Source organism: Tubulanus polymorphus, chromosome 1 (assembly GCF_964204645.1).
Source record: "Tubulanus polymorphus chromosome 1, tnTubPoly1.2, whole genome shotgun sequence".
NCBI classification, from domain to species: Eukaryota; Metazoa; Nemertea; class Palaeonemertea; order Tubulaniformes; family Tubulanidae; genus Tubulanus; species Tubulanus polymorphus.
The window spans coordinates 22,581,054-22,605,304 of NC_134025.1; the positions used below are offsets into that span (position 1 = coordinate 22,581,054).

At 37.9% G+C, this 24,251-nt stretch overlaps 1 protein-coding gene across 2 annotated transcripts; it reads left to right on the forward strand.

Moving 5' to 3' along the window:
- On the forward strand, positions 1-24,231 carry LOC141902687 (tetratricopeptide repeat protein 8-like). Of its 2 annotated transcripts, XR_012618917.1 has the most exons (12): positions 1-160; positions 541-722; positions 1,090-1,249; positions 1,507-1,641; positions 1,993-2,078; positions 2,578-2,776; positions 2,859-2,998; positions 3,259-3,433; positions 3,710-3,832; positions 4,088-4,171; positions 21,955-23,165; positions 24,098-24,231. XR_012618917.1 is itself a non-coding variant. In XM_074790522.1 (11 exons), the coding sequence occupies exons 1-11, from the start codon at positions 59-61 to the stop codon at positions 22,069-22,071; spliced, it is 1,503 nt and encodes a 500-aa protein (XP_074646623.1). In that variant the 5' UTR covers positions 1-58; the 3' UTR covers positions 22,072-23,655. The 2 variants fall into 2 exon arrangements, 1 of the variants encoding a protein (XP_074646623.1); XM_074790522.1 differs by lacking the exon at positions 24,098-24,231 and having other exon boundaries at positions 21,955-23,655.
- The last annotated feature ends 20 nt before the right edge of the window (positions 24,232-24,251 follow it).

Below are 24,251 nucleotides of genomic sequence, written 5' to 3' on the forward strand. Positions count from 1 at the left end.
TCTGTCAAAATTTCGAAAATTCCATCAAACATTTTCTTTTTCCAACCTCGCAAATATCATGGATCCTTTATTCTTAGCTTACAGTTATTTTAGGCGTCGTAAATTTGAAAGATGTGTCACGATTTGTTCGCATTTACTCGAAAAGAACCCTTACGATCAGGTAAACTGCGAAACATGATTCCAATCCAATTATAAATTGATTTTATTCATGCCAAAATGCTATGACAGCACTGACGCTGTTGCACTCACGTAGCCTCTACAAAATCCGTATTCTTCTGTTATGGTGTTATCAGGAAGGTATTGTGATCAATAGACATTATCACAAAAAAATGATCCCTACTCTAGTTCCAGTGGTAGTAGTCTGAATACCAGACGTTTGAGGAACAACCGGCTATTTCGCTAGTATACTACAATTAACTAGCGCCCCACTTATCCAAACCCATAAAAGTCCTATAATTCTAATCAATTATTTGAATTATCATCACTTCATTTATCAAGCATCAAATATGGATTATTTGATTTCATTTTGTAATCATATAGAGCGCTTGGAGTCTTAAAACCAGGGCATTGACGGAGCAAGTTTATGTTGATGAGGTGGATGTTGATGAGGAAGGTATGGCAGAGTTAGTGATGGATGACAACGCTATAGCGCAGGTTACACGCCCTGGTACATCACTTCGACAACCGGGCACCGGTCAAGGAGCACCTAGTCAAGGAATCAGGTAGGGATAGAGTAAAGCCCAGTTTCATGAAAAAGTTGAAGGTTTATTTTGTTTAATTGCTGTTGGTGACTTCATATCTTCAATATCTACAACAATTCAAAATCAATAATTTTTAGGCATACAATTTTCTTGAAAGAGAACCCAGGACAGTCCATTAAGAATTTTATATCATTGAAGTCTAGATCATAAAGTTTTTTTACTGGAAAATATCTCAGGAAATCGATACTTATTATGAGAAGACAATAAGGCCGAAATCTTTTTCCTTTTCAAAGCCTACAACTACTAAATGATCATTAAATTGTGGAACTGCAAATATTTCTGGAATAGAATATTCCCTGCATGTAACCAAATGTTTTTCTGTTTCTAGACCTACGACCCAGTCAGGCAGACCGGTTACCGGATTTGCTCGACCAGGGACTCAGGGAGGACGGCCGGGTACGATGGAACAAGCTATTCGTACTCCGCGTACGGCTTCCACGGCAAGGCCAGTTACCAGCGCATCTGGACGTTATGTTCGACTCGGAACTGTAAGCATCTTTATTCATGCTTCTTGTTCACTATCCTAATCAGCAGTTTAAACTTAACTAAAAATGGTGACTGAAGGATTTGGTTATTCTGTTCCAAATCTTAAGTTTAGTATAGGCCTACATGTACAGTACGATTGCTTAATTGACAACAAATGGATATGAAAACAGTAGTAAAACTTGTTCTACATCATCCTCATGTACCATGATATTAAGAATTATATTGTCATAACGTTTTTGATATTTGTTTCATACTACAGGCATCGATGCTGTCAACTCCAGATGGACCGTTTATAAATCTGTCTCGATTGAATATGCCGAAATATGCCGCCCGTCCAAACCTTGCGAAAACGCTCTTTGAATACATATTTCATCATGAAAACGATGTCCGCAATGTGAGTAAAGATGTTGACTAAGTATTGTGATTAACCCTTTTAGTGCTGACTAATTAATACCCTATGGAGATAATTTGAAAATTTTGAAAAATTCCATTCTGGTGTGTTGAATAACGGGCGTACCACTATAGTGCGGAGCAGTGTATCGTTAGTTACTAATATTTCACTATGTTTGACAGGTGCTGCCATCTTTGAATAGAGACAAAAACTAATTACATTAATACACTGCTTTGCGGTGTACTAGCAAAATCCATCACCGATTCATACACCGCACTGCGGTGTAGACGCACTGAAAAGGTTAAATGATAATTTTGTAGCATATTCATGAACTTTGCTTGTACCGTTTTATAGGCTTTAGAATTGGCAGCGTTAAGTACTGAAGCAAGTCAGTTTAAAGACTGGTGGTGGAAGGTGCAGCTCGGTAAATGTTATTACAGGTAAGCAAAATTGGCAAACGGGTTGTTTTGCTCCAAATTCTTAGTTGGTAATGGAAAATGATCAATGATGTGCAACAAAATGTATGAAATGAAGTCCAGAGTTGCCATCCATTCCTGATTTTCAGTATTTCATTACTATTTCGTCCCAAAAAATGCTGATGTGATTTGTTTGATGTGTACAAAAAATGTGAAAGATGTTACTGAGCGTCATTACTTTGATTACTGATAATTTGAATGTTTCTTTTCTTATCTCAATGAAAACTTTTGAAAAACTTCAACTTATTACTGGTAGCACTTTGTAGAGGTTGGCAGCCCTAGAAGTCATATTGTACCGACTATTGGTACATGTGTAATATCAGTGTAGTATTGTTGTGAAGAGCTAGTAATAACTCAAAACATAGATTTGGATGATGTCTAGCTTCAAAGCTATGTATTTATTTTGCAAAACAACAATTTTGCTAGCGCTGACTTGATTTACCGTCTTGTATATTGTGTTCAGGTTAGGACTATACCGAGACGCAGAACAACAGTTCAAGTCGGCGTTAAAACAACAAGAAATAGTCGATACGTATTTGTACCTGAGTAAAGTCTACACGCGTATCGATCAGCCTTTAACGGCGATTGAAGTTTATAAGGAAGGAGCTCAAAAACACGAAGGAGAAACTTCGCTACTCACTGGTATAGCGCGGTTATACGAGGTGACTAAAAACTGGTCATTTCTGATCCGTATGCTTTGATATTCTGGTTACTGATACGAATACATTTTCGTTTTATCGCTAGGCATTAAATGATATGACAAATGCAGTTGATTACTACAAAAATGTCCTGAAATTCGACAGCATGCACGTGGAAGCCATTGCCTGTATTGGAACTCATCATTTCTACACTGATCAGCCTGAAATAGCCCTGAAATTTTATAGGTAAGGTATATTGAAATATGGGATGAGCTGAAGGCTCCAACCTCTCCAACGTTGTGATCGGGTGAGGGTTGTGGAACTTATTTGAATGACTTATAGAAGTCAAATCAAGAGCAGTCAACCTTCAGTAATGCGAATGTAGATGTGAAGAGGTTGAACCTGGGCCTGAGATATGCTGCCACCACTAAACGTGACAGATGCCGGAACTAAAGCACTTTCCGCATTTTTGCATTAAATGTGTTTTGATTTGTGTATCTTTTTAGGCGACTGCTACAGATGGGTGTCTACAATACGGAATTGTTCAATAATTTAGGCTTATGTTGTTTTTACGCTCAACAATATGATATGACACTTACGTGCTTTGAAAGAGCGCTTTCCCTCGCAACTGATGACAGTGTTATTGCTGATGTCTGGTACAATATAGGCCAAGTTGCTCTTGTAAGCATTTCCTCTTTTAGATACGTAGTTACATCACTCAGTATAGATAACGCGTATTGTACCAAATGCAAATGTCAAATGGGTACCTTGCCTGATAAGTTCATTTACAAAGAGTACTAGGGTGATCTATCTATTCGAAATTGAACTTATCTCAAGCAGCGGAGTTTATCATTAAAAAATATTTGAAAATTCTGCTTGTCCTTCTCAAGCTCCTGCTGTGGCCAGTTTTTGAATGGAAACGGTATTTAAAAGAAAAATGTTTTATTCATCTTCTAGGGTATTGGAGATTTGAATTTATCATATCAAGCATTTCGTATGGCTTTATCCGCGAACAATGACCACGCCGAAGCTTACAATAATCTCGGCGTTTTAGAAATGAAGAAAGGAAAGCTTGAACAGGTGCGCGCCAGTATTTCAGCAGCAGTTATCAAAATGCGTGGAATAATATAATGCGCCTAATTCTAAAACTTATGGGCGATAATTTTAGAACAGAATTAAAACTTAAATGTGTAAGGCAAATTACGATAGCGTTTTGCAATTCGATATGTCTTTGATATTTTAGATTAACTAAGGGTGTGTAAGGTTTGATAGATACTTGAATTAGAAAGTCTTGTCTTTTCCGTTAAATTCTTAACCGTTCTTACTGTTTTTTAGGCCCGTGCATTTTTCCAAGCAGCGTTCACTTTAGCGCCGATGATGTTCGAACCTCATTATAATTTTGCCGCACTTTCAGATAAGGTAAGCTACATTCGCGGAAATAAATGGATGTCTAGGAATGATGAAGTATTTTCATCCGGTTTTCAGGGGTAAACAACTACCGGTAGTTTTAGTCTTGTCTGAAACAATTAGCGGGCTAGGGCTTTCTTCATTTATCTTGCTAGATTCGTGAATTCTTTGGTGGAAAAAAGTGAAAATGTTGATGATAGGAATTAGTACATTCAAAGCCAATCTCAGATACTGAATTCAAATTACTGTAGTCAAACACTTTCAAGATCCAGATAGGAATTTTAATCTAAATCGATAAAAGGGACCCACAGATATGGTAGGTCTTCAGAAGAATTTTGAATTAATCGGCCAGAATGATTTTATAGAACTATGAACAGATGATTAGGTGCCGCTTTGTTTTACCTAATGAAATAAATACCACAGTTATTTTATCCGATATCGTCAGTAATATCAGATTGTGATGTTGACTAGTTGTGATAAGTTTATCTGCGAAAAATTGTTGTTACTGAGAAAAAGATCTTCCTCAGAACTGGTGTAAGCGGAGTTTTTTTATTGTTGGCAAAGCACTGTGTTACTTGCTCTAACAAAACAGGTTTTCTAGGAGTACAGCTTGCATATACTCCCCTCGGTTTATTTGTGATACATGTATATATCAGGAAGTGTAGTTAAAAAACATAAACATCAGACTCTGCTAAGTACACATTTTTCTGGAAATTATGCTTGCTATGTTAGCATTACCATAACGCTGTGATCCGTCGTTCCACTTGACTTTCGTAAAAGGTCAAGATTTTGATGGAATTCCTGCAAATTCATCGGATGGATCATCCACAGCAAAAATAATGCAGAAATCATATTCAGTGTTTGGAATACACTAAAGTGTTGGTCATATTTGCACTTCCTGAACCTCAAGCAAGAATGATAAGCAAGGAGTGGATTTTATAATCTTCTCTGTAACTACCGTATTGGGAATTCCCAAAGATATCTCAATTGCGAAATTATTACGAAGTGTCTGAATTCTCTTCAACTACTAAGACTAGTTTGGTCTGCGTTGAAGTTTTATAGTCTGAAAGCTTGTCATTGGCTTCTTTTTAAGTCATTATTCACTGAAGTCATATTGCATCCAATGCGACTTTTAGATCTCTCTATCTTACAATTGTCCAGATCAAATGTGCTTGTTGGTCTTCAGTTGATAATCAATTCTATTTTCAGCGATTAAGGCGCTAGTCAAGACCAGTTCAGTCTGTCGCAAGGCTCAAATTTTTAACTGAACTGAATAACAGGGCACAGATGAACCTGTCCTATCGTTATGAAAGTTAAAACTAGTCTTTGCCCGTTTCTGAACTGACTAGTTTACGCTGGTATAAAACGAACTAGCCCCATATGAAATCTCATCATTTCATAGACACAGCTATATGACTGGAACCCCTATTCATTTTCTACACGCCGCTTTAGTCGATTACGATCATCTGAATCAATTTGTTAAGCCGAGTGAGACGGAATATTCGCGTGTCAACTGCCATTACTCCTCGTTTGCGTGCGGCGTGTTTCACATGGATTTTCCTGTAGACCTATGTTTTTTTTTTCACTCCGCCAATATAGCGACTTATGAACGCGCGCTGCGAGAGCGGATTGTTCTGCGTTTAGTTTAGATTAATTGCGATCAATTTAGAGTCGATGTCTTAGTGCGTCTGCGGCGGCGGTTACGCCGTGATTTAATGGACTCTAATAAAGCCTCATGAATAACACGAGCTCGGTTCGGTGTAAATGCCTGTATTTAATCGCCTGGCACTATCGAAAACAGCGTCTAAAAGCTGGATGAATTTTTCAAGCCATCGGTTGGCCTAACTGAATAGATCTTTACTCAGTATAAAGCCGCGATAACGCGAGTGTTTTGGACCGGGCCAAATTTCCGCCCGTGCCAAAATTGTCGGACCAGGCCTGTGCCAAATTTTATTGTGTATGAATTGCATCTGGTTCTAAAAATGTCTCACTTCACCTTGTTTAAGCATTGTTTAGTATCGAATGAGTGGTTTGTGTGTGAATGCGCTCACTAATTAAGCCCGGGCCAAATTTGGCCAGTGCCTGATCGATGTCAATTTGGCGCAAGAGATATCATCTCCATGTGAGGCTGAGGGAATTTTTCTCAGTATTTCAAGGCTTAGAAATATCCGTACTTGACCCGATTTTTGGGTTAAAGAAGTTGGTAATCTTATTAATCCAAACCCATTTCGGTCTACTGGGACAGGGAAGTATAGGATAAAACGTTATAGCAATATAATACGTCTATGTATTTTTGGAAATAGGAAGTAATTAACTTTGTGAAAACATCAACGACATAGTTTTCGTATCGAATATATGTCCGTATCGTGAATGCATATCTTTATTTCATTTATTCTTAAATTCCCTATCTTTTCTAAAATAGTCGACTCATATTGATTTTTCTCTCAAGTATATCTTACAAGATAGTATATATATATATATATATATATATATATATATATATATATATATATATATATATATATATATATATATATATATATATATATATATATATATATATATATGTAATATGTAAGTATTATCATCATCATTATCATCATTGTGAATGAGTTGTTGTAGAACCTGCGCAACTTACATGCAGTGACTAATGTAGATCGATATGGAATATCGACGATCAAAAATGATCGTTCAAAATGTCCGATCGCTGAAACATATATCCGGATGTATGTCAAGATGATCAATCCTGTCAGATTATGGTGGATTTTCGGCCGCAGTGCAATTTTGGTTAAGATTACTTGTTGGGCACCACTAGTTTATTGGTTGAGGTTGAGTTTACTGCATGATTTCAATTATAAGTAAAACATCATTCCAGGATTCTTTGAAAATTTGGAACACCCGGGATATGCCTTTTGATTTAGGAAGAGTTATCATTTCAGGGTCCCTACAACTCCTTGAATCCTTGAAAACTCCTTGATTTTTGAAAATATTTTTCAAGGTCCTTGAAAATCCTTTAATTTTGAGAAATATCCATAAACTCCTTGAAACTCCTTAAATTCTGGGAAAGTCCTATTAAAAATTTTCAAAAGGTCCTTTTCAGAAGACATGGTATTCTATTATTCTTCACTTTGTGACTTGTGAATGAAAGTTGTTTCACTTTGAGATTTAGACATGTAAAACCAAAACGGCACACACAACGACTGATCAAAATTTGAGAAAAACGGGGATTTTGTTTTTGAATTTTCGACTTTTTTTCCTTATATATGACCGCGAAAACCTCCTTGAATTTTGAAAATTACTCCTTAAAAAGTCCTTGAATTCTGGATACCAGGAATTGTAGGAACCTTGCATTTGAATCAAATTTCCCCCTCTTTATTTACTCTTTTTCTGCTTCAAACCAGTTGTTTTCCTCTCATTAAATTTTGTGACCATTGGCCAAATTTCAATCCTTAGAGCTCTCATGATCTCCAGAGAGACTTCAAAACGTTGTATCCTCTGTTTTCAATTTTTTTAAATTTTTAGATTCGTACGTTTATCAATTAATCCACTCTCCACGTTTGAGTGTGGCTATTCTACTATTTAGAACAGCTCTCATTTTGAAGAACAGTACTCATTCTTGTATTTTTCCGTGGAAGCAGTTCATTATAAGAATTTACACTTTCCCCCGAAGCGATATATGCCATTCGGCTACCTACTTCAGAGATAAAAATTCTCTTCCAAGTTTAAGAGCATCGAAGATTTAGATTCGCGGCCGGTTTAAACATCGTATATTATCCGAGCTCTGTACACACGCGCACACCGGATCGGCTTGTAAATCAGTATCTGAATATCGTATCAACAAGATACACGTTACGATGTTCCATGTAATGTCTCTTGGCAGATCTTAAACTCACGTAGAAAACTAACTACAACAAACATCGAACCGGTAAAAACCAGACGGATTGCTCTCTTTATCATCCGAGATAGGATGGGCTCGATGTGGAAAAGCCGTCAATTGATGCGCGGTGGATGTAAGATTCTTGCTTTATAAGCGCTGATGGCTAGTGCTGGCTTTCATCGCCCGTGAAATAGCGTTTCCATAATGTATATTTTTTTCGATATCTCTAGACAGATCTGAAGTACGACGATTTTGGCTTCGTTTAACTATTTTCAACCTTGCGTAAAGTTAAGACCAGTCCATATCTGCCTGTGGGCTGCTGAACATAAATTTTGAATGAAGTATAGATGAATCATAATTGGGGATAGAACTATAATTTCGATTCTACAGTTTTTGAAAGTGATATGGATGAAACTCCTGGGCCGAAATGCCCATTTTCTTTTCGGATCCGATCCAGTGTCTGAAATTCACTTCTTTTTTTTAGAGTTATAAAGATGTTTATTCCGAATATTAATATACATTATAATATAAGTTCCAGTGCCAAGGTACAAGTACATTATAGACAAAAGGGTTAAGTTAAACATTTACAAGTTACAAATTCGGCGTAAACCAGACATAAATTTAGAAATGTTACACGATGGTTTATATGAAATGGCTAAAAGAGCAGGTACTGTACAAGTGTAGGTGTCTAATGTTGGAATTGTTGGTAGTTGAAATTGAAATTCACTCACAAAACTAATGACAACACCAGACATATGATGATTCAATGTACATATATTTAAAGTACTGTGGCTGGGACTGACTGTGGTTAGTAACACGTATATTCATATAGGTGAAGTTTAGACTGTTTTTACGCTGAATGGTTCATTTTGAGTCAGTATTCCATACACGCACTGTACAATAGCTTCACAATAATTGGGCAACAAAAATTGCGATCAAATTATCAGAGAGGGTCCTTGATTTCGAGGCTTATTTGTTGTCTAGTCACTTGCAAAAAACGAGGCGGATTTTCGAGCTTGGTTTTCCGGACAAAATAGATTTTAACGATCGCTTACTGTGCTGAGATTGACATGAGGTATCCATCAGCTCTTAATGACGCTAATAAGCAGGTAAATAGATACAGTCATTGTAGATTAGTAAATTGCAATAACGGCCATTATGATACGCTATGCGCTAGTGCCGGCGGTACGTTTAATGATATTAAGGAATGGCGGGGCGGATCAGCCAAAAATAGTTTTCTGGATGCTGGGAAAAAAATTGACTTACATAACAACGTAGAAGAGGCTCCTCATGGGTTTCAACACTATCAATTGAAATACATCTACGTACTACATCAGATATTTACTGACGATTTCAAAATTTTAACTTCTAACTTTACTTGTTTAGATTCTCTCCAGATTTCAAACTTTTAACTTTTGTCTTTGCTTGTTTAGTTTTTCTCCGGATTTCAAACTTTTAACTTTTAACTTTGCACATTTGGATATATTTGCTTTTCATTCTCTCCAATATCTAATTCTTTAGTCGACATCGCGAACTGTTGATCTCATAAAGTCATAACTAGCCTCTAATAGTCGAAGGAAAAGATCTCTTGATATTATTATAATGTAATGATCTGATGACATTTTACCCCATGTTCTTTATTTAATGATAGTAATAATATGTGTCTTATCTAGCGATAGATCTAGCAAAGCTGCTCAGAGCGCTTTACATTTTTCGGTATTATTACCCCAGCCATTTTATACTCTAACATGTATCGGTCATCTCTCCCTGGGGAAAAGTAACGCCGAGTGGCTAACAGGCGCTCAGGAGTCCTCTATCAGGCAAGGTACCCATTTACTTCTGGGTGGAGAGAGGCAATGAGGATAAGGACACACCGTAGTGTACGGCGTTCGAACCAACGACCTGGTTTCCCAGAGTCGAACGCTTTAACCACTCGGCCACACTGCTTCACACTCCATGTTTTTTCCAACATCTACAATTCTTAGTCAACATGGGGCGGACCGATGATCTCGAGTCATTACAAGCCTTGAATAGTCGAGGGGAAAAGACCTTGTTACGATATATTATCACGTTCAATGTCATAATGACCTGATGATATTTTACCCATGTCTGCTCCGGTCTGCTCGGGATCATGAATTGATAATGATGATGATGATGATGATGATGATGGTATTATAGCTAACAGTGTGATATTCATCCGAAAAGTCAATACAGACATGATATGATTTACATTTCGATCCGGCTTTCTTCTCGAAGATGCTGTATCTCGCTGATCTGTCAGTTGCGAGTTGGATATCAGTTCAGCAATATCGATTTAGTGGTGGATATTTATATGATAAGTTAAACGAAATGTGAAACTGCTTTGACTGTAGATTTTAAGAATACTGACTGTAGAATCTAACGAGCGACGAAGCTGTTTGCCTTATACGATGCTTGAGTCTTGGTCTAGGTAAAGTTGCAGTCCCGCCAATACCATCACTTTCAAATATGTGCAAGTGCGGATTGATAGCAAATGCTACATAAACGAATATCTTCAGAGGGAAAAATTATGAATAAATATATAAAGGAGAATGTACCGAATTAACACTAAACTAAATATGACTAATTTCGGTTGTGTCTCACAATTTTGCCCTTATGTTGTGGAATTTATCTGCACTATTTTCAGAAATTTTGTTGTAATTAGATACAGGCAAATATTATAAGTATTGATTCCGGTTTCGTTTGTTATTAACATCAATAACTGCAACATTTCACGCATGTTTCAATATGATGGTTGTAGTAACACGATTTCCTGCTTGCGAATGACCATGGAATATTTATCATTTCCATTCAGGACATTATAGTCGGTAGTATACATCCCGTTCATCGATGAGTAAGGTTCCGGTATGTTCGGTAAACGCCGCGCCGTCGTGGGCAGTATCTTTTAATCGGAATTAAAATTTCCTACCGAGAATAGATCGATTTGAATTAGTGTAAAAAGAAATGAAATCGAACATCGATTATTGTGGCGTGGTTTTTGCTCAAGGTGAAATGTGCTGTTAAGAAAATGAAAAAGATATGGGACGTTTTTATCACCACTCTTCCTTACATTCCGGTAAAACATTGCCTTCGATTTGATTTGTATATAAGAAATTGAATGGAAATCAGATAGAGCCAATTTGAGTAAATGATGAATATTCTGAATATTATTTCTTTGGCTTCAGTGAGACCCTAATTCTTGTACCGTCTGTCAGTGTATCTGTGTGTCTACCTTTCAGCTACTTAGCTTTGTTAATAGTCGGTCAATCTTGATGAAACTTGGGTAAAATGATAGTATGGGGTTCAAGTTGTGCAGTGCAAAGAATTTGCCCAGTGCGCCACCTAGCGGCAGAACTAGGCACTAAAAACTCATGTTTTTCAGCGACCTTGAAGATAACCTTGAAGATGACCTCATTATTGAGTGGGGCCGAAATTCAAGAGGTCATCTTCACAAAATTTAGCTATTGGCCCTAGAAACAACATATCCAAATTAATTGCAATGTGAACTACCGATAATTTTGTAGTTCAAGCCTGAGCCTGAGAGCCGTTGTTGCCTATATACGCCAATTTGTTTTATTCGATTGGAGTCGGGTGTATGGCAATTTTGTGGAGATTAAATCCTTAATCGCGACGATCTCCGTCCGGTTCACCGAGACAGGTATGGCATCGGTTGAAATTAAATCACAATCCGTCGTCGCTACGGTTGATTACGGCGATTATTCCCACGCAATAATCTAAACCGGTACATCGCGATTTAACGCTACAGTGAACAAAATTTCCAGTTGTCGTTCGCTGACTAATGTGACATAAGCTATTCCCGATCGAATGACTGCTTTATCCGGATGCGTGCGAACGCAGAGACTCGCTGAGGACAAATGTTCCACGTCGTGAACTGGATGGCTTTGATGACATTTTTCAGTTGCGCTCTCTGAAATACGAGCTCAGCGCCGGATCAAATTTAACTGGCCCTGACTTCCTGACTTGGCTGGGAATCAAATCTGATAGCATCAGGACTCTGCCGCTCGGTGGCAAAGTTGTTTAGCTGTCAGCGTCGACTCTGTCACTGGTCTCCTATTTATGTATCGGGTTCAAATCTGTCAACCATACCTTTATGATCTCTCCCCATGCATCATCCCCAGCAGGAATTTGAACCTGATGGTATCGCTAGACCGGACATGGCACAAAAACCCTGCCACACTAGACCGGGTGCGCAGGTACATGTGCAGGTTTGCTGGGAAAAAACCTGCGGCACCAATCAGATTGCTCGTTGTATAATTGCTGAGGCTAATTTCACAGATTAGACTATAAATGGGAAAACCCAGGCTAAAATAATAAAACGGATCATCTGATTGGCTAATAATGACATCATCTAATTGCACACTCGGGTTGGTATGGCAGGGTTTCGTACCATGGCGAGTGTTGATGCTATCAGGTTGGAATCCCTGCCGGGGTAGGATGTCCCCATGAAGATCAAATACCCAGCACTTAATAATACCCTCGATGGCATGTGAGTGTATTGAGGGTTCATGTCACTTATCATTTACTGTAGATGAAAATATTTGCTCGAAAATGACAGTTTTTATAGTCGCAGTGATTTATTTCATTTTACCACCTAAAACTTATCGGTTTAATGAAATCATTTTGTTCAGGGTTATGAATAATGGATCATCTGATTCTTGTCAGCGAATGAACGGTTGTCTCCACGCGCAGCGGGCAGGTGTGATAAATCCTTGTTTTAATCGCGCCATAAATCATAATCGTATTAAATGATTAGTCAGCCAGCGGCGTGGGTGGGTGCGTGCGTGAGTACATGGCGCTGTGATAATGATAACAGCATACTGGATATTCTCATCAATTTTCAATGATACTGATTTAAAGTACGTGGAATGAAATAGGAATAGACGTTTAAGTGATCCTCAAAGGCTAGTGAAATAGAAAATTCAGGGAGTGCTTCCTGTTTCTATCCAGGGGGCATTAACCTTATCGCCCAATATGGTCTAGAAGTCTTATTGACACCAATAGCCTCTGGGAGCCCTCTTAACCCTCTAAAATTTCAATTTTTAGCCTCTCACTTCGGCTAGGATACGGAGAGTGACCAATTTTAAGTTCCCATCAATTATTCTAGCCTAAAGCTAGTTTACAATCATTCCTAAAGCTAGTCAGCATGTGAGACTGAAAGTGACTTTGTTGTGTTGGCCAATTTTTGATTTTCAGAAGTCAGAACGGTGTTCCATTATGTTGTGATGGTCGCATAAATTGTGTAGGTAGCGCAGAATCGTTCTTGAGTACAGAGACGAAAAAATCGGGTTGATGTAGTAGTCGAGTATCGAACAAAGTGATTTCCAGCTAGCTAGCTGCAATTTAAGTCAATCAATGATTTCTATCCTACTCAATCACGCGATATCTGAGATTGGTTTGTTTCGCTTGTGATATGCAATAAAGATGAAAAACCTTTCCGTGCTTGCTACTCACGAGTCGCGTTGCAGTATTATATGGCGTTCGTGCATTTAATTGATTCATAAAATCATGAAGATTCTTGCATTATTAGTATAGAGCTTTAGTGGCCGCTTTCTATATTTTATTACTATCAGTAGTCTTTCTATATTCCGCATATTATCGGATTTATTATTTTTCCATTCTGATGCGTCTCTGATCTTACTCTCTTGATGTAAGGTTTCATCTGTGGTCGGACATTTTCACTATCCTCCCTCGGTAGGGATTCAAACCTGATGACGTTGCTACACTCAGCCACGGCACGAACCCCTGCCATACTAGACCGGGTGTGCAGGTTTACCGCACGAAAACTCGCGGCACCAACAATCAGATTGCTTGTTGTATAATCGCTGAGGTAAATTTCACAGAAGAACTATAAATGGCAAAACCCGGGCCGGGCTTAAATAAAACGGGATTTCTGATTGGCTAAAATGACATCACCTAAGCTGCGCATATAGCTGGGCACTCAGGCTAGTGTGGCAGGGTTTCGTACTATGGCAATCTCGATGCCATCAGGTTCGAATCCCTGCTGGGGGAGGATGACATATAACTTGTATTCAAGCTGTGACGAAAGGGACATTTTTCATTTCAGCGTATATAAAACTTAACTGTCAATGAAACGGTGTAAAATTGTTTCAAAATTCGATAGAATAGCGCATATTCTTTGCCCCAGAAGTGCGATAATTATTCGTTTTACGATGTATTTTTCGCGCGGTGGTTTTTTCCGCCGGGATACAGGTTAATGGTTCATTTGCGATGCGTGCGATTAATTTTCGACGGTAATGGCTGTTTCTGCAGTCGACTAATTCTGTTAGTCTTGATTTATCCGGCTTGATTCAATATTTGTCGCCGGCTTTATATGTTTGGCCCAGTCAGCTTCCCAGGCACCGCCGCACGGTTGCTGTGTCCACACAATCTTAATCTTTCTTAGCCATTGCCGTACTGGAGAAATTGCATGAACTTATGATTACGCGAGTTCTATGTTGATTCGTCGTATTCATTGGAGCAAATATTGAATTTGACCATATGCTGAAAGTCGTAATCCACTGCTTCCGGACGCCTCTGTGAAAGTGTAAGGTCTAAAGCAGCAATCACTCTGAGATGATTCAGCCCGGGCCTAATTGGTACAGGGCTGGCCTCAAACAAATTTGGCCCATGCCTAATCAGAGAGCGCGTTCCCACATAATCCACTCACTCGATACTAAAAAAAGCGAAATAAGTCATTTCTGGAACCACAATAATCACACGCAATAATCCAACCCGTGCTAAAATTTGACTGGTCTGGTCCGACATTTTTGGGCGCGCCGTGTGAACAGTTGTTCCAGCTTAATTTGGGCTCGTCCAAAGTGCTCGCATGATCGCGGCTTATGAGTGCCTTGAAATTGAGATAAGTCATTGAAAGGTTGTCTTAAATTGAGTTGGGTCAGTGATGCGTTTGAATTGAGATGAGATGGGTCAGTAGTGAGCAGGGTTGTATCATGAGCTAAGTTTGGTCAGTGAACAGAATTTTGCCCAGACATGATTAGTTTCTTCAGAAGTCTTCAAATATGGATTACGAAAGCCGTGAGCACGAAAACACATTTATGAAAAATTCACTGCTGTTTTTCACTGTGAAATACTTAGAGAAGAGGACTTTGAAATGTATTTGATGTAATCAGTGCCTCCTTCTGTTTGCGGTATTTACATCTCAATTCATGCGAGGTTGCAGGTTATATGCTTGGAATATCAGATCGGATTGATAATGAAATAATTATCTGTATCTTGAATTTCAGCCTTCGTCCCAGCCGGGGCTGGGGGATGGTTAAATGGCCTGTGAATTATCTATAATTAATGACACTAAAAACTAGATAAAACTAATTGCGGTTATGCATAATTTATCAGGCTGGTACTGCTAGTTATCTTGTCATTGTCAGTCTTATTTTGAGTTTTCATCAACTTTCATCAATTTTTGCCACTTAATTAGTTATTAAACATGACCTTCAACTACCACGTATATAGGCTACCGCAAATAGTGTTGTATGCTTTAAAAAGGTACATAATATAAACATAAGCAATCATTTATGAATGAACTGCAATCGACCAAAATATTTCCTATATTAGCATGAGTGATATTTTGACAGGCCATCGTCAATGAATATGCCATCCATTTTTGATTTTGGTACAATGAAATATCTTTAATTTGATCGTTTTGAATTTGTTCATAATGTAATATGTAGTGGGTTAATCTTAATTTTATTATATCTCAAGTTATAATCGATTGATTTTCTCATGAAATTCATCACTGATTTGGATATTTTTCAAACTGTCATTTAAGCCTGAGAGTTGATTTAACTTCAACGAATATTACTTGTTCATTTTACTAAAATGGAATATACCTGGAGTTTAATGAGACAAGCTGCCACGGTCCAAGTGAATGGGTACTACATGGTCACCAGGGACTAATTGGACACTGGCTCATTTTATAGCGCTTGGGTCCCTGCCAGGTTGCTTATGCGTTGAACACTTTAATTTACAGCTCTGGTTCTATAATTGGCACCTTGCGGTTTGACTAGGCTTAATTCCATTATAAGTGTTACATACATAGATTTGCATTGTACGCGCGCATAAACTATAGCGTAGTTGTAACTTTTGCTTGTGATTCAAGGCCATTGAACATCCTTGAACTTAGTGCTGTAGTTAGTGTTACACTTCAGTTGTTTCACCTCTGCAATGTCATCTTGATATTGCATTTTCGAGCAAGTTCTTCTTGCAATTACCTGAGAATAGAGTCGAATATTGGATAACGCAAGTGTTTAGGGCCATTAAATTGATAATTAAGTTATCGCATAATTAAATGCGTAGATCTTTTGATGTGCCACGTTTGAGATTATTAGGTCAATTTGTGTATTAGTTTAGAAATTCATACCAATAAGATTATATTTTAGTTTCGATTACCTTATTAGGGGATTTAGTCTCCCCGGGAACCACCACCACCTTGGCTGAACAGTGCATACGAAATCAAAAAAGTAGCGTATCTTATTCAGAAGCACTGGTTCCTTCATTATCGCGTTATTATTATACTCTATAAGATATTCTTCGATAAGTTATTCTTTGATCTAGCACTCGATGCTGCTGTAAGCTGCGTAGTTTAGCTGCGGCCTCGTCATGTATGGCAGATGGGCATTCATCTCTCATAAACGGGCCAGATGATACCGAACTTCTCTGAACTCCCGCGAGCTTTCATTAAATACTGATTAAATTGTCGATTTCCTCTTCTAGTAGGGCATCTTTTTAATTTGATTAACCAAACATCAAAAGTTCTGCTATCGGTCTCAATCCTTGCCTTGGATTTATACAATGCGATTACGTTTAGCGAGAGACAGTCCACCAAACGAAACCGCGCGATGAGTGGGGTTTATCGGTACATACCACCCATCTAACGATATCCCTAAAAGAGAAATTGCCTTCGGGTTGAGTATTATTGCTCGCTATGTGAGATTTGATTACTATTTACATTGTTTTCTGTGGAAGGATTTATACTTGTGTGCAGGGATTTCGTCATAATCTAGATATTAGAATAATCTAGATATGGAATACTAGTCACAAAGTTTTGGTGATATTTCTCTAAATCTTAATGTTGTACTTCTATAAATCTTTGGGATTGCAGAACTGACTACCATTACTATTTTAGAGCAGTCTCAACTCTTTTTAAGATCTCAATTACTCACAAAATTATCAAAAAAGCAATACCCATGATTTTGAAAATCTGAATGATTTCTAGTACATTTTCAACTTAACTATTATTTTGATGTCAAATTGTGGTGAAAACTACTACAAAGGGAGACACCAATATAGTCATGTCTGGGATTGTTGGGCTGTCACCTCTTTCTTTCGATCGGAGTTTGATCAGTCATGTCTAAATTCTTCAAATTCCGATAGTGCTTGAACCGAGATGATAAATTTCGAGCAGTGACTCTTGAAACAAAAGTATATAAGCTTACTTAAAAATTGATGCCGCGAAAATTTGAAATGACATTTTTGCCAGCCAAGAAGCGAGAAGGCAGTTTACATCATTCGGAATTGAACGCCGTCTGTCAAAGAGAATTCCCATCGAAAAAAAAACACGACGACTTTTCTCGCAGGAAATTCGCAATCATTCATCAATATTATTTTACAACGTCGGCTTACTGCGCGTGCAAACGTCTCACAAGCACGACTAGCGAATTTCGTTCGATATGTTGTTTTTTGTCGCGAAGCCGATATGCCTATTTCCGTGCGCGCGATAAGACGTCGAGTTCGTGGTGGAAAACTTCGAAAAACGACAAGTGAAGTGGAAATGCATTAACACGCGATAAGTATTCGGTCAACATCGAGGGCGCGTTCCACGCGAAATACAAAAAGGTTGTTCTTTCACTGCTGCTGAAAAGAGACTCTTCACGGGAGTCTGTCTTTAAAGAGACGCGGGTGACTCTTTTTATTGGATTCCACTCAAGGTTTGCTGGCGCGTGGAAATGTTAGCTTCCGCTATAGCTCGTAGAGAAATTCGATGAGCTCAGAAGAACAAATATATATAACTAGCAGTATTCCCAGTTTTCGACACGGGGCGGGGCTGGTGTAGTTGATGTAGAGACATAAAAATGTTACATGGCAATAATGCCGTGAAGTAATAAGAAAACGTAGTTCATGAATGTCCTAACAGGGGGACACATTGGTAGCAATATGGTTGAGGAAAAAAGTTTAATATAATCTGATGTTTTAATTTCATTTCGTTATGATCTCCTTTCACTAAATTTGATGCCTTGTCGTAATTTTAGATTGTAAACTATGCTAAAAACCAATTCCCGCGTTTGTTTAGGACCAAAGAATTGTCACATCAACATGAAACACCCGACCCAATAATGGCGATGTTTTCCAAAATACCTCCAACCAATTCATATAGTTATCTAGATGCATGAAAAAATATACCCGTGCCTCGACGCTATCTTATATAGCTTGAAGTGGTCTTGTAGGTTCTACACGGTGGATGGATGCAAGGCAATTGAACGTATCAGAAAAAGATAATCTCGGCAGCCCCGACCTTTTCAACATTGACATTTTTTTTCTCGTTTTATTGGTGAGCATTATAGAAAACCTGGTCACCTCGTAAATGAGAATAGATTATTATATAAAATTGCAGAGCCTTTCTACGCCTGTGAATCTGAATGAAAATTCATCTCTGTGGCCCAGGATTTCAGTGTTCTCCATAAGGGACTGCATTATGACGTTGTGTCTGCTGAAGTAGCAAGACTTTCGATCCCCCCCAAAAATACGGAAAAATCAAGCTCAATCTTTTTTTCGCATTAGCTCAATATATTTCAAAGCAATTATCAGCATTGATAGAATATTGACATCCACTCTGGTTGGGGCAGAAAATATTTTATAAGGGGTGGAGGTGAAAATAAAAGCGTTGGCCACTCCTCTAAAACCTCTCACGGAGAATACCCGTTTTACATCTGCTGTTTTTGTAAATTATCCCCGTCGTTGAAAATAATGAAAAAATAAACGACGTGAGTGTAAATATTTATTGTAAGTCTCTTAAAAGTCGTTAAATGCTAAAAAGTCATCGTTAAGCGCGTGACACGATGAATATAGGTCGCGTATAATTCAATCAAATGTAGACGATTAGCTGAATGACTTCAATTTGTATGTTTAATTGCTCGTTTTTTATGGTCTCCAGACTGCGTTCGATTGTCTCTCGGGAACTGTTCGCATGTCCTCGTTTTACTCCAATTATCACAGTTTACGCATCTATTAACGAAGTATCCATTTCGTAATTTCGTGCGGAAGCGCGGGTGGCATGATCTTCTCGTGATTACGGATCTGGCCAAAAATGTTCTAGTCAGGAAATCTGTTTTATTAGATGAAGGATTTGTAGTTATTTTTTCAATAATAAGCTGCATTCAAAAAATCTTAATTATATGAAATTTTTTTTGTGTAATCAAATTTAATAGAATTGCTTTTTTGAAGTTTTTGTACAAATGATTTAACCAGATGAGTAGATTACTTATAATGAAATTTGCCAAATTGAATAGAAAAAAGTATTTAAATGTGCTCTTACTATGAAATTGTCTAATCAGGGTGGCCACTTAGCGGGAAATCAAGGAAAAGTCTGTGAATTTTCGTTTCTTTAAAAAAGTGGGGGGATGTTTGTAGAAAGCTAAAAATCAAGGAAATTGGAGAGTCCAGCTAAATGGCGCGAAAAATCATATAGTGTCTTGTATTTAACTGTGTTAATTAGTTAGATTCTTAGCAGATAAAGTCAGGGAAAATGACTTACATGTCAGGGAAAAGTCAGGGAAAAATAAGTCAAACAAAAGTGGCCACCATCATTCCTAATTGAGTTGAGTAGCAACTTAGTAGTTAAGTTGAGTTAAGCCATATTCGACTGAACACAAATTTTGAGCTAGGAAATATACGTTCAGCTGTGAAACCATAATCTATGTACACATTTTATATGTAACTACTTAACTCACTCATGAATGTTCGCTTGTTTTTAACTGGAGAACATTTATCTCGAGTTATCAGAAATTGGAGAGTCCAGCTAAATGGCGCGAAAAATCATATAGTGTCTTGTATTTAACTGTGTTAATTAGTTAGATTCTTAGCAGATAAAGTCATGGAAAATGACTTACATGTCAGGGAATAGTCAGGGAAAAGTCAGGGAAAAATAAGTCAAACAAAAGTGGCCACCATCCTAATTGAGTTGAGTAGCAACTTAGTAGTTAAGTTGAGTTAAGCCATATTCGACTGAACACAAATTTTGAGCTAGGAAATATACGTTCAGCTGTGAAACCATAATCTATGTACACATTTTATATGTAACTACTTAACTCACTCATGAATGTTCGCTTGTTTTTAACTGGAGAACATTTATCTCGAGTTATCAGAAATCTGTCATATCGAAAATTCTTCTAAACGCGCACGCGCCGGCATGTACCGATAGATCATGATGTAGAGATGAAAAATGACGTACTCAGTATCGTAGCTGTTAATTCGTACAGCATAATTCCTAATCAAATCTGATGCAGTAGCACACACTGGTTGAATTGATGAAATCAAAAATGATTCAACCGTGACCTCGCTTATTAATTCGATCTCTTATTGCCTGGGGATCGTATATACGCCGTAAACCGTTTTTGATCTCTGATTAGAGATGATGGTGCGCACACTGTGACATAATCAAATGACTCGGGCAGGAACCGTAGACGTCACGTCGATATTTAACCCGCATATTGGTTGAAATATTCATATGAAGTCGGTGATGGCGGATCCAGATGGGGGGGTGTACCGTTTGCGCCCCCCTATTCTTTGAATTTTTTCAAGCCACCATATACATGTATATAAAAAACTAGTTAGAAAATGGTGAAATTGTGAACATATTTCATTACTAATTTCAACCAGGAAAGTGCTCAGAGTGCGTTTAATTTTTCAAAATTTTCCGTAGAGCATATGCAGAGACCCTGCACCATATGTAAGTAGTGACCCAAGTATGGTAATTAGTGCTCACCCCCTTTTCCGAAAACTGGATCCGTCCCTGTTTATGCTCCCCGGTCGCAGCAGTCTGCGTTAAGATCACTCTGAATGATACTGTAGTATAATATTCGAATTGAAGGATGAATATACAGTAGACTTACAGCGCTTGCCTCGTTGGATTAGCATTTTTATGAAGTGTTATGACAGTTAACCGATAGGATCAGTAAACTAACTGATATGAAATGAAAAAAGCTATCAAACGGAATGCATTCGCGCTGTTTTCGCATCGAGATCGCTTTCCGAGCCGATGGAAACGACGACGCGCAAACTTTCTCTCGCTATCCTACAGCGCGCGCGCGAAATTATGAGAGCCATTCCGTTTAATAATTCAGCCCTACTCCAGCGGCGACCGGAGTATATAGATTCAAGCCTCAAGCAGTCGTAATTCATAATGATTACTCGTCGCTTGTTAATGCGGATAAACTGGATATGAACGTACACGATATCGTGAACTATTGTTTTATTCAGTTTAAAATATCACTATTATTAGTAAGGAATGTACAAATAACGCTATATAGCGGCCGGTCGAATGATGAATTGCTACGTTTCGTTAATTGGTGCAAATTCATTAATTCAGATCGTAGAAATCGACATACAAACATATAGCAAATACCATAATTTTATTGTCCGATGTCTACGTGATGGTTCAGCGTTTGCCTTTAAATTCCAATGACTTTCATCATGTATTAGGTCACACCAGTGCCATCATGTTCGTGTGGTTTCTCCCTAGCTTACGGGTCACGATGCAATTTTCAACAATCATTTCCGTTTGTTAAAACGAACTGTAGCACTTAACCCTGGGGCAATGAACTGATTAAAAGTGCTGTTATCTGATGATTTGAATTTATATTTTCAGCTCGGCGATTTTCAAAGCAGCTACAGTTCCGTCCAGAGAGCGTTAGAATCATTTTCCGACCACGTCGATTCGAAAGAACTGCTGAAGATACTCAAACAACATTTCACGCTGCTGTGATGTACTGGTACTGCGAAACTACGAAATTTGTGGCCGATTGGACTGTCATGGATTCAAGCCCGAGAGATCATTTTAGTTCTACATCCATATACACACTACCGCGACTGCGCGAGACTAACTTGAGCTGTTCTTGTTTCTAAAGCCAATGCCACAGTCTTGTTCGAGCTCGTCATGATTTTTTTCTTCGGTCTTAAAAGTAAAACAAATCCTGTCAAAAGCTTGAAGTTTCGGGTGTCATTCGGTCGGAGAAATTACATATGTGTTATAATTATTACAGCACGTACATTGCGATACGCACCTTCCATATTGAGTTTCAGTAAATCAATCTTACTAATTAGCCGTGTTAGATTCACGTTCCAGTTACCCATTTTGACAGGCCGTTTAATAAGGCATTGTTGTTTTTTAATGTTCTATCCAATGATGATGGCAATGTCGTTATTTGTATTTCATGCTAAATAAGTAGTGCATGTGTTCCTGAACTGATGCATCTGATGGTTATGTGAACCTAACTGAGTACATTAGATTCTGCGCCTAAGTTGGTCGGTAATTGTGATGAGAATATTGAATAGTTTTTGGTACAAATAATGAAATAACGATTAATACCCAGCTGTATACTTATCTGCTATAGAATACAGAAAAAACTAAGCTCAACTGTATTGTATTTTCTGCTGTGTGAGAGCAAAGATTCTGCGCTTAGCAAGCGCCGAATCACCTGTAAGCGCGATATTTTGGAAAATTCGACACCACATAAATAAAGACCCTCCTAAGCCCATCTGATATATACAGTATATTCTGTTGGGTCGATTGCCTCGGATATGCCCACAAAGTAATATTATCACATATATGAATTTTCAGACTCCATTCATCTTGATAATCTATCCGACTGCTCCGGAATTCACATACATTGGAGAAAATTTATTAGTCCCATGAGATCCGAGGCAAATGGAGTCTACTGTATTTTACTGGTCACCATTTGGGAAATTTCAAGTTTTTCAAGTCTCAGCACTAATGTGATCGACCTTGAGAAAGAAGTAACTGTGGCCTTACTACTATTATTTTCATCGAATGAAATGGTGTAATCCTGATTGAAACAGGTGAATGAAATCTATTTACGTACGCCAGCCATGGAATTTCTCTATACATCACTCATTGATGTGTTAATCACTCATCTATATTTACAGTAAATATTTAAATAGAATTTCCACCCTTTCCTTGTTCCTTGACAACTCACGTCTTGGCTCTTCTTCCTGGTGATGTAAATGATTCGATTATCGGTTGCTCCGTGATAGGTTGTTTTTGCTCGTAACCGTTAACACTCTACTGGCGATGGCTGCAGTGTGTTTTTCTTATGTATTTCGTTGGAAAAAAACCTTCCATTACAAACATTTCTTTTATAGGCACTTAAGTTTGTAGAAAAAAAAGCTGATAAATCTTGCCTGCATTTGACTTAAAAGGGGCGTTGGAAGCAATTTTTGATATCAAATCCTAATATTGCTGCTAAGATTCTGAGATTCTGATATTGCGGTGGTGAATTTACTTCAATTTTGTCAAAAACATAGTTTTGAAAGACAAAAATGTCATTCAATAAATTTATTGAAAGCCACAGCAATCATTTATGATTGCTGTGGCTTTCGCCGCTGCAGTCGCTACAGTTCCAACGCTTCTGCTTAATAAGTGAAATAGCCAACTAACCAGGATCTTATCGAGTTTGAAACATGACGACGATAATCTATGCTTTTTAACACAAAGTGAATTAATTCGAAAAATATGTGAACATAGTTATAACATGCAATTATGGCTTTTAAAATTTAGTATGAAATTAATTAGTCCTTTCCATGATATTCATTTGGAAATTTGTAGATTTCGATGAACATTTATTTTGACTCCGTCCATTGTTTATGTAAAAATGCATGATATATCTCTGAAATCTAGTGTATGATATTTTTGCTTTTGAAATAAACTGCTTTATCAAATTGAAGCTAAATAGAAATACTTTCGATTTTGTTATAATTTCGTTGTATTTTAGCGTGATTGGACTAAGCTCTACTTGTGAGTTCATTCATCCGAATAGGACGAAAGGTCGAACCTACTGAGAGATATTACTCGGAGATGATCCCTTTATCGCTGCGCCAATCAGCGCTCATTACTCGTCGCGGGACAGTAGACTAGATAGGCGTTGA

Excerpts from the sequence above, each read along its gene's own strand:
- LOC141902687 (XM_074790522.1), top strand. The coding sequence starts at position 59 with ATGGATCCTTTATTCTTAGCTTACAGTTATTTTAGGCGTCGTAAATTT. Across the intron at positions 2,999-3,258 it reads ATAGCCCTGAAATTTTATAG|GCGACTGCTACAGATGGGTG; the intron begins GTAAGGTATATT and ends GTATCTTTTTAG. Across the intron at positions 3,833-4,087 it reads AGAAAGGAAAGCTTGAACAG|GCCCGTGCATTTTTCCAAGC; the intron begins GTGCGCGCCAGT and ends ACTGTTTTTTAG.